At 33.6% G+C, this 12,298-nt stretch overlaps 1 protein-coding gene across 6 annotated transcripts in view; it reads right to left on the reverse strand.

Moving 5' to 3' along the window:
• The window catches only part of GPBP1 (GC-rich promoter binding protein 1), a 72,065-nt gene that overhangs the window by 20,690 nt on the left and 39,077 nt on the right, over positions 1-12,298 (reverse strand). For 5 of the 6 annotated variants that reach the window (XM_017652393.3, XM_017652390.3, XM_017652391.3 and 2 more), the window contains 4 exons: positions 8,424-8,490; positions 7,309-7,368; positions 874-1,058; positions 147-287 (listed from right to left, as the gene is read on the reverse strand). In XM_017652393.3, the coding sequence (XP_017507882.1) occupies positions 147-287; positions 874-1,058; positions 7,309-7,368; positions 8,424-8,490 (453 nt within the window). The remainder of the gene's footprint in view (positions 1-146; positions 288-873; positions 1,059-7,308; positions 7,369-8,423; positions 8,491-12,298) is intronic. The other variant, XM_017652394.3, reaches the window with a different exon arrangement.

The raw sequence follows: 12,298 nt of genomic DNA on the forward strand, positions 1-12,298 counted from the left end.
CAAACAAGATGGATTTATCTGAATCAAGTTTTCTAAAATATCTCATTTTAATGCATTAATTTAATGAATCTACACCTTTTGTTCACTGCCAATCAAATTATGATTAAGATATGTTGCATTCCTCAGGAATAATTTTAGTGACATACCTCTTTCACTGAAGTTGTTGATGGACTAAAATTCTTGGCAGCTGATTTAAAAGCATTAAAGTTGCCAACACCATATGTAGATTCATGAGGGAAAGAAGTCCCTACTTTATTTTCTTTAGTTTGGCTTTTCCATTGTGTAGGCTAAAGAAAAATACACAAATGTTACTGTGTATCAAAAACAATTAGTATAGAAGAGAAAAACAAAGTGACACTATAAAATAAAGAGGAGTACATGTGGCTCATTAAAACAATTTTTTTTTATATTACATCTCATTCCTATATGGTTCTCTTCTACAAATTAAGTCAAAGCTTGATATTCAGATAAAAACATCTGACTACATTGCTATTTTTCCTAAATTTTAAAAACCTACAGTTAGAGGTTTCTTTTGCTGAATACCAAGGAACACAAATGGGAGTTTCAAAAACCTAAAACTGAACGCCAAGGCAACATTATGAATTACTATTGAGCAAACACAGATGTATCTAACAAAACAAAAATTTTATAGATTTCATTTACTACTAAAATAACAAATAACATTCATGGACAAACATACATACTACTTACAAATAATTAAAATAATACACAGTGGGCCAACTCGTTTCACTTAAAAGTCAGCACCCCACCAGTGTCCCCACACTTTGGTATAAAATCTTTCAATATTCTTTCCCAAAGTAATTCAATCGGCATGGACTTAAAAAGTTACATTTTTAATGATTTAGAACTTACTTTTGTAGGTGGAGCAGCAGGTTTAGGGACCAGGCCTTTATAAACACTTGGACCAGTCCCATTCTTAACTGGCTGTGACGGAAGATTTCCCACTACTGGGAATCCAGATAGCTGTAAGTCTTTTGTATTACCTTTCTTAATAACCAGCATTCTTGGAGCTCTAGATTTAGGATTCGGAGGATATTCTGCATAAATAAAGCATGAGCAAGAGTTACATACAGTTTATATTTTAGCACAAAATTAATCACCAAAGGAATTATATATTCTTTAAGATTATATTTTAAAAATAACAGCTGCTTCCTGGGCAAAATAATTAAGCTAAATAAATATTAGCTATATATATTCCTGCTTGGGAAATAAAGCTAAAACATAATCAAACAGATCATTGCAAGAACTGGAGAACGTCATGTAATACAAATGAATTCAGTTACACAATGGCCTAGAATGTTAGAACTACAACCAAACCAAGATCAATTACATTCTACCATATTTCTCAAGGACTTTTTTTTATTAATTTCATCCTAATGGCTTTTAAGACTAGGAATATAAAGTATACTGTTTTCCTCTTCTCCATTTTTTTGAAAAGAGAATTTTCCCAGTTCCTTTTCTTTCTTTTTATCTCATTTATAAAGATATTACCAGTAAGCAAGGAACTTATACAGTACCTCTATTTCTAAATTCCTATTTAATTTATAACTAATGAAAAAATTCTATTTTCACAATACTAATTCATTCAAATACTTACAGGCCATCTAATCACACTGAGGGTACTGTACAAGATGCAAGGCAACCAAATCAATCCTGGCTTCTGAATATAGTACTAGGAATAACAGTTGATAACTGAAAGCTTTTTTCAAGACTACTACAGTTGACAACATACAAAAACTATTTCTAGTGTATATATAATCAAACAGGTATTATAGATAGGCTTGTTTACAATTACTGCAGCGAAGTATATTTTTTCCTTTAACAAAGTTCTGAAATCATAGTTGAAGAGTTCAGAATAAAAGATTTAAGAGAGAAATCCCAGAAAATCTAAATTAAAGTTAGCACTGAGTAGTAAATACGATAGTATCCTGTGAGATGGTGAGTTTCTTAGAAACCTATGATGATGCCCCACCTCAAATAAACCAAACTTCCTAGTGGACATCTCAAAACCTAAACTTAACAAGGAGTCTAGGGACATGAAGGGACTTTCAAAAATCACATGAGGCTTCAAACTCTTCAGAATATAAAGCTAGTGTGGTGCTTCATTTACTACTATGCTGAATGATAAAAGAATAAGGACCTAGAGCAACATGAGAAAAAAGCAACCTCATGTTCCCAAAAGTTAAACAAATGTTAATCTACCAGGGCAAACATTCCAACTTCTTGGCTGTTTTAAAAAGTCTAAGATATAGTCACTAAGAAAGACATCATCATGCCCAAAAGGACAAAGAAATTACATCACTGTTATATAGCTTTTCTGAAGAACTTACACATGAAGTGAACAAAATGAAAATTAGGAAGATCTCAAACAGAGGTCAATGAAGAACACTAAAAATAGTACTAAACAAATTTATTGCAATTATTACTTTTGGTAACAGATAATAGTGTGAACAAAATAATATAAAGAAGATTCTTGTAATTACTAAGAAAAAATCTTGACGGCCTGGTACTCAAAACCCAAATTAAATGAAATTCAGGAATCTGAAAAATAGACTGATGCTGGGAATGCAAAAGATAGCAGAGTTAGCAAGATCCTGCAAGTGTTGAAGCAGGAGGCACAGTACACAATTAAATACCAGTATATCCTAATGACCTAAGTTCAAACATGACTGATGAAGTCTTCTAGTTCAATATGGTCCAAAACACACAACAGTTTATCTTCTCTCCCTTCTAGATCCCTACATTAAAATTACTAGAGGGAAAAGAACAAATACAACAGTAAAGAACAAGAAAAGGATCATCAGCAAGGAGTAGTCATCACAACCCACACTTCTGGAAAGAGAAGTACAGGAAAAACTTCAGTTTAAGAGTATGCACAAAGGAACCTAATACCTGAGGAGAAGACGAATCTGCTCTGTAGAATCTTAGACTGTAGACGGGGCCTTGGAAATGGTATGTATGGCAGAGGACAGAAATGAAATTTTTTTCAGACAAAAAATCCTTAAAAGAAATCCTTAACAATGTACTCTAGGCAGAAAGAAAAAGAAACCACATGCAAAGTTGAAGGTATAAGGAGGAGAGAAAGAAATATTTTTGTATGTAGCAATCATGATTAAAATAGAAGCAAAAGGGGAGGAGGGTAGGATAAGCAAGCAGGTATATGATCTTCATGCCTCAATATAGTTCCTGACTACAAAGTTCATCTTCCCTAAAATCAGATTCCTAGACACCTAGAATAAAGTCTTGCTGTTTCCTCAAAGATGCTTTCAGCAAAAAGAATGATAGACTATTCTATAAAGAAGAAAGGTGAAACCTAAGAAATCAGTCACAGAAGAGTAGGTAGCAAAGTGAAAGATGATAAAGGTACCTACAAAGAAGTTGACAGAGAATGGGAGGGGAGAGAGGTAGACATAGTGATAACACACTAAGTATTCATATTCAAATATTACACTAGAGGTTAAGAACATATGCTTGTGTACCAGGTTTATTGAATTTTAATATTTGCCCAACCTTACTCATCTTTCATCTTTAAGTGGAAAACAATAGTTCCTGTCTCAGAGTTACTATGAAATGTCTTCTTCAAAATAAGTACTAGAAAGTGTCCAGTGAACTCATGTACTATTTAGCCCTATTATAATTACTATTTCCAATTATATTTCAAATTAAAGCTGTCCTTTTTGAAGACTTTCAAGATGACAGCAGGAGTACAGAAGGTAAGAAAAATGTTAACAGAAGCAATCACAATAAAGATTAACCTGTGTCCTGTACAATTACACTGCATATACTATGTAAACTCGCCCACTGAAGAACACAACAGCATTCTTACTGGTAAAAACCACATACAAATAATGGAAAGGGTAATGGCAGCACTAAAAAACATTGCCAAAACTTAATTTGTATTCATTTATATCCATTTTTATTACTTATAAATTTGTTCTACCTATATATAATCTCTACAAATTCTGACAAACCTTCCAAGTTAAATGTTGAAGCTGTTAGATTCAAACAATATCCAATGTCTCCTTCTACACTTTCTCCATTTACTTGTTAATTGGTAAACTATGTAAAAAAGACCCAAATTGTTTACTCTTTTAAGGAGAAAACTTATGCATTTGTGAAAGACTGTACACTTAAAGAGAATTACAAAATAAGCGACTCAGTGACTGCCTTTCTGTAACTTACAAGTACTTATTACCTCAAGCTCATATAAGCAGGTATTCTCATTCAAATTTAAGTTCAAAACACCTACAGGCAAATAAAAGTTTTGGATTTTTTCATTATTTCCTTGGATCCTTACAAACAACTGTAGTCTGACAATAACTGACTTTAAATATCCCTTTACTAGCTTGTTATTCATGTTCTCCCAATAGCCATGAATATAGTAATTAGTTTTATTCCTTAAATACAAAGTCAATGATGGAGGGGGAGCAGCTCAATTCTTTGGAATATTAAAGTACTGCCACATATAATACAAAGAAACTTGGTTACATGCATAATTCAGAGCTGACATCTCAATTCCTTATCCTCTTCTCTCTTTCACTCTCCATATAAGCTTCTATATAAACATTTTCTGATTCAATCATCCATCACTTCATTCTTTGATCTCTCTGAAATTCCTTTCACCTTTAAATCTACTAGAATCTCCCTCGCTTACTGGGTCTGAACATAACTAGCTAACATTTATTAAACACTTGTGATGTAATCAAAGATTTTACACAGTGGACAATATTAACAATGCTTTTCTCATAACATTATTATTGTGATCATCCTCATTTCACAGATGAGAAAATTCACTGAGATATTAAGTAATATGCTCAAAGCATAAATAACCCATAAGTAAAAGACCTAATGTTAGGATTAAGATCTGAGTCCAAAGCCAATGCACTGAACCACCACACTGTATTACTGGAGAAAATGGAAATTAAAGTACTGCTAGACCAGAGCAAAATGTTGACAATCGCCAGCTAAAAACACTAGTAAGCCTTTATTGAATGGTGAGAATAAGAGGCTGTGTGCACTACCAAGTGACATCAGGGCCTACCCTTTCCTCCACCATCACGTTGATGCCAGTTAATAATCTAGTTTCTTTATTATCTCACCAGACAAAAAGGGGCACTATTAATGTGTGAATAAAAGCATATGGCCAAGTGAAGGGTGAATCATATTATTAAGTTTTCACACTAACCTGAAGAGGAATCTAAGTCATGCAAGACGTGATAATATATGAGCATCCAATTCAAAGACATTGATTAAAACAAGTTCCTATTGTGAACATTACTTTTAATACAGAAAAAATAAATTATATAGGTTGACATTTTGAATTTTGCTGGTTTTGAATTTTTTCATTTAATGCGCAAAATCTATTTTTGTTTTATGTAGCATGAGAATTTTAATTAAATGCGTTTCACTAACTTAAATTTATGTCAATAGCAGGGGTACAGTGTTTTTTCTTTAACAACGTCCCCTACATTACTCTTACTTCTCAAATAAAAACAACATGAGGAATAAACAATACTTCTAACCAAATAGAATTTACTTATTCCAAGTTGTCTAACCAAACCCTATTAATCCCCCCCCCCAATATTGAACAGGTGTTGCATTACCACTTTTTTCTCCCAGTTATAATATCAGCAGTGGTTTTCATGTAAGAAAGACACTGCAGGAAAGTGGAGTTACTTCAATACATAAATAATCTACCAACAGAATGCTTTTACAAAGAAATTCAATAAAAGTTACTCCCTTCTCTCTTAATTCTACTTAAAAAGTTCCTTTTTTAAAAAATGAACTCACTGATTTTTCATAACTCATCTAATGCAATCATGTCTCTCAATCTGTAAGCTTCTGGCTAATACTGAAATTATCTAGAAAACAATCCATCTTTAAGAACAATTCGCTTTCATTTAGAAGGCCAAACAAAATTCTTAAAAATGAACCTTGATGGCCTTAAGTAGTATAACGAATATGAGCAAAAATTAGAAAAATTCATCAAATAATCAAGGAAGAGGTACAAATGTAAATGCTGAGTTAAACAAGACTGTGCTTAAGTTAATTACCAATGCTGAAACTTTCCATTATGTAATATTTTAAACACTAAATGTTAGGTTCTGCCAATATATATGTTACTGACTTCTTTTGTCAACACAAAAATAGCCAGGACTTCTGAAAACACAAATCGTCACTACTTATGTCTCAAAGTGCACACAAACATATAAACACTTTTTCTCTTTCTTACCTCCCCCCAATTAAGTCAATCACACAAATAAAATTATTTTAAAATTCTCACCAGCACACTGAAGTACCTTGAATTCCTGCTTTAGTTTTAAATTATTAAGAACATGAATAGATTAATTTGGCAAGCCTTAATTAACCTTATATACCAAACAACAGTGATCGTGGTCAAGATGAAAACACTGCAGAAGTCACAGATATAAGCTGCATGAAGTGTTTCTGATAAAGCTAATTAAGTTCTAAGTAAAATTTAACTTTCTATGCTTTAAATAGGTTATTTTCCTTCAAGTTTTTTTAAATTGGATATTGTGGTTAGACTCCTCTAATTTTTTATCTATAAAAGAATAGCAGTTACAGGGACAAATTGGTTTGTTTTTTAATATCTTTAATACATATTATATTTCCATATTAAATTTTGACTTACCTGGAAGGAGAAGCACTAGAAAAGTTCTACTGAAGTCTTTCCTAAAATTCTCTCATGTCTTCCTCAGGAACATGGCTATTTTAAATATTGCAATGGGGAAAACAGTATTTGGGAACCCAGGGGGTAAAGTGAGAAATGAATAATGAAGTGTAATACAATGAAAGTTTCATTGTATTCCTATGGGAAGTACTGGGAATTTAACAATTAACCAAGCCACAATTAACCATTTTCTTTTTTCTAATGCAGACACTTCTTAGTTTACCTAAGGCACAGTAAAAGAGTACATCTTCCTTTTAAACATCTTTTCAACTACTGCTCAAAATCCTTAGACCAACCCGGAAACAGTAGAACCAAAATCTTTATATTAATACATGTTATTCTCAATATTTTCAAAGATGTATTTGCCTTTAAATCATTTCTAAAATTATTAAAATCAACCAAGGATCAGTACCAATAGTATCTACAGGTAGTTTTATATGACATGCTCAGTGACATTCTTGATTTTTTATTTACTTTCACTCTAATCAAATCCAAATTATTCCTAATTTCTTAGAGATTCTAGTTAACACCTTCCAGGTGGTTCTATATTATGCAATCAGCTGTTCCCAGAAAAACTGAATAATAAGGAAACATACCTAAGAGAGGAGCTTGGGAGATTTTTTTGGTTGGGTATGTGTGTGCCTGGGCGTGTAGGCCTGGGGAGAGTGGTAGAAATACTAATTTGCAATACAGAAAAAACAATGCCATTCACATGGTTCTGACAAAACTGCCTGACCACCCCCACCCCCACCCTCAAAAAGCCCTTAAATAAATCGGGAGTTCAAAAGAAACAACAAAGTAAGTCCCCAGAGTATCACCCCATAAATACAATAAAGAATAGCATAGGAAGTGGCAAAGTTTAAAATAATGCCTTTATTGTTAGGACTAGTATGCTGTCATAAGCCACAATCCTTTTGTTTTGGTAAGTTGCTGATGAAATCTTCAACAGAAAAATACAAATGAACATGTGTACAAGTTCCAAAGTGGAATTTGGTATCAAATAATTAAATTTATTTTTCAGATATCAAATCTTTGTATTTAAAATTTTCCATTATTTTAAACTTCACTTGAAACTTTAAAACTAACTTGTAATATGAGTGCAGTTTAATTTTCTGTAAGATGCTATTAAACTCTCAACACTTTTAAAGAACAGGGAATTATTACCAGAAAAACTGTCATTAAACTTTGACAATCAAAAAGAGAATTTCAAACACAGAGTAGTTCCACAGGCAAATTTATACAATTACTTTTAGTACTCTATGTAAAACTATTTTAATAAGTAAAAAGGTTAACTTTATGTCACACTATGATTAGAAGTACTTATCTTTTCAGTTTAAGTTTTCAACTTTGAAAAACTAAAAATTTTAATTAAAATTTTTGTTTCTTTAGATTATCAGGCTGCTCTCAAAATGACATCAATTCATTATATTAACTTACGGTCATTAAAAAAACTTACTTGCATATATTTAATGGTACTAACATGTTGTGCAAATCAACCATTTCAAATTAAACTCTTCTTCTTATCCCCAATATCTTCTTTTTAAAGGATAAGTGATACCTTTTTTTTGTAGCTTAGCACATTGTAGCTTAGAACAGATACTTAAAAGAGGAAGTTTAAATCCTAGACTACTACTTATTTTAACCAAACACAAAAGTCAAACCTACAAATAAAATCTTATACCCCTCAAAGATAGATTAAAAAATTACTTACCCCATACACCTGCAGCTAAAGATTTATTCTGATTTGGTTCTCTTTCATATTCAGGATTTAAAGAAGGCTGAAAGAAAATTGGAAAAAGAAAAAAACATGTTCAAGCTGCTCACACTGTAAAAACTAAAAATAACGTAATCTCAAAACCATCCTGAAAAGTCTGATAAAACATAATAAACTCTTTAACTACTGAAGACTAATTATTCATAAACCTTACTTTCATCAGCTTATTCTGCTAACCATTAAAGTGGTTACTATCTATACTCCTAGTTGGGGGGAGGAAGGAGAGGGAAAGGTTAAGTGTTTTAAATATTCTCAACCCTAACTACCTGAGGAAGAAGTATGAATAAAAAAACAGAGCAAAGGTGAGAATGTTGTTGTCTTCATCAATCTAAGAAATCATCCTTTTGGCACAGGTGACGTTGAGGACATTAAAAAGAAAATTTGAGTTGAATACTGAATGTGTACTCTAAAGCTAATTTTAGTTAGGTTTACTCTCTGGAATCCTGTATTTACAGTATTTATATCAGGTATTTTCCACATTAACTAGCACCACAGTCTGCCTTTTAAAAAGGTACTTAGTTTATGTTGAATAGAATGAATCCTAATGTAAATACTGTAATTACTCACAAAACTGAATTATAACACTCTACTGCACATTACTACAAAGTTCCAAAAATGTATGCATGCAAACCAGTGTGATTCCTTGACACTATCTAAATAGGACTGAGAAGAGTTTTGGTGAAAGTTCTACATACTGTTTAAAAAATACAGTACTAGAAAACACACCATAAGCCTACATTCCAGGTCTAGGACTGTAACCTCCCCCTAACCATCCTGGAAGTAAAGGTGGGATATAAAAGTATAACAACAACAGCAGCAGCAACTTTTATCATTCACTATGCATTTGGCATTGTTTTAAGTGATTTTTACTTGTATTACTCACTGAACTCTCACAACACTATGAGAGCATATTACTACCATTCCTGGTTTGTTTACATTATAAAAATTCCATTTTATAATAACCAGCAAGTGGCAAAAAATGAACCACCAAACTGTAAGGCATAGCCATTCCAGGTTATTCAATTACAGGACCTAAGAATCTTTTGTTCTTCTCTTTCCCTCACCACTCCCCTGCTCTAAATTCAATCTATCAAACTGTTTTTGACCTACCACACAATCTACCATCAAACCATATCCAAAACAGCTATTCACTTCAAGCCATCACTTTCTCCTGAACTAATGCCACTGCTTCCTAACCAGTCTCCCTGCTATCATTATAACCCAATCAAGACGGAACAATTGGAATGTCTTCTAAAAACTAAAATCCAATCACATGACTTCCCTCCAGAGTTTTCCTGATGCATTTGGAATTAAATTAAAATTCTTTATCTTTACCTGCAAAAGTTCTACTTAATTAAAATCCGTTCTTCCCTCTACAACCTGGTCTAATACGATTCTTTACCCATACTGGCCCAATTTTTATCCCTGAAACATGACAAGCTTGCTCCTAACCTTAGAGCCTTGGCACCAGGTCTTCCCCTCTTCCTCCCAGTCTTAAAAAAGCTCACTCCTCATCATGTAGGTGCCAGATTAAACATCACTTCCCTACAGAAACTTCACCAAAGTAGCCACCCAGTCACTTCTTGTCTTCTCTACAAAATAAATTACTTTTTCTAATTTTCTGAAAGCCTGCAATAGATTAGAAATTAAATGAGGCTAGGGACATTTGCCTATCTTCTTCACCTATGTATTTCGACAGCCAAGAACCACTAGAACTTCTATAGCCACTCAAATATGTTTAATAAAGAATGATATGTACAGAAAAATAAATTACCAAGATTGAATCATAGTAAGTGCTAGATAAATACAACCGTACATCAGCAAAGGACACCATCAAGAGAACAAAGAGAACCTACAATATGGAAGAATATATTTGTAAGTGATTTATTCAATAAGGGGTTAATATCCAAAGTACATAAAGAATTCATACAACGCAACACCAAAAAACCAAATCACCTGATTAAAAAATAGGCAGAGGACCCAAGTAGACATTTTTCCAAAAAAGACATACAGATGGCCAACTGGCATATGAGAAGATGCTCCACATCACTAATCACACCAGGGAAATGCAAATCAAAACCACAATGAGGTATCACCTCACACCAGTTATAAGGGCCACTATCCAAAAGATAAGAAGTAAGTGTTGGCAAGCATGTGGAGCAAAGGGAACCCTCCTACACTGTTGGTGGGAATGTAAACTGGTGGAGCCACTGTGGAAAGCAGTTACTGGAAGTTTCTCAAAAAACTAAAAATAGAAATACCATATGATCTAGTAATCCTGCTTCTTGGAATATACCTGAAGAAAACAAAATCCCTGATTCAAAAAGATATATGCACCTCCATGTTTATAACCACATTATTTACAATAGCCAAGCTATGGAAGCAACCTAAGTGTTCATCAATAGATGAATGGATAAAGAAGATGTACACAATGGACTATTATTCAGCCATTAAAAAAAAAAAAGAAATCCTGCCATTTTCAACAATATGGATGGACCTAGAGAGTATTATGCTAAATGAAATAAGCCAGGTGGAGAAAGACAAATACCACTTGATCTCACTTACTTGTGAAATCTAAAAACAAAACAAAACAAACAAAATAGCAGTAGACTCATAGACACTGAGAGGTAACTGGTGGTTACCATGAGGGAGCAGTTCAGGAGGGTGAAGGGAGTAAAGGGACACAAAATTCTCCATCGTTATAGAAGTTGGTCACAGGGATGGTAGTACAGCACAAAGAATACAGTCAACGATTCTGTAACATCTTCCTATCCTTCAAACAATAAGGCTTCTCTCTCACTTACCAACTTAACATTTCCCTGTATGGCCCCGGAAGATGACTGGTTAGCCAGAGACAGGTAAGATTCCTCAAGGGAGGAACAACCTAAGACAGGCACAGTCGCAGGGGGGCCATCAGGTGAGAAATTGGGGATCAACAGAGGTGAGGCTTAGAACCTCCCCCTCCTGTTCTGAGAGAAATCTTCTGCATACGTGGATGTTTTATTGCCCTTGTCTAGCTTGGATTAACACATAGTCTACAAGCACACACCTGATCATCTACATTTGCTCTCTTACAACACTAAACTATGTTTTCTACCTTTATCTTGTATCTACCTACCACTTCAGCATTTTATTAAAAATAATAATAATAAAGAGAGAAATGTGGTATCCACATATAAATCAAGTATAAAAATCAAATGAATATTCACATTTGAACTGACTGTTTATAGTTCATAATGCATGAGCAAAACCAAAAGCTTCTGTGATGACTGCCCTTGTAATGGTCACCATGTAACTTACTCGCTATGTAAGAATTTGTACTCCATGTAAGAACTTGTTTGTTATGCTTCATAAGATTGGAGACTGACGAAAATTAGGCTTGGGGTGGATTAAGGATTGTGCATTGAGCATTGACCCCCCCTATACAGAATTTTATTGTTGTTAACAACCATTTGATCGATAAATATGAGAGATGCCCTCTCACACACACACACACACACACACACACACACACACACACACACACACACACACACACACACACACACACACACACACACACACACACACACACACACACACACACACACACACACACACACACACACACACACACACACACACACACACACACACACACACACACACACACACACACACACACACACACACACACACACACACACACACACACTTCCAATTGTAAAATAAATAAGTAACCGGGATGTAATGTATAGCATAAGGAATATAGTCAAAATATTGTAACAACTTGGTATGGTGATAGCTGGTAGCTAGAATTATCATGTATATAA

This window comes from Manis javanica, chromosome 1, assembly GCF_040802235.1.
Source record: "Manis javanica isolate MJ-LG chromosome 1, MJ_LKY, whole genome shotgun sequence".
Lineage (NCBI taxonomy): Eukaryota > Metazoa > Chordata > Mammalia > Pholidota > Manidae > Manis > Manis javanica.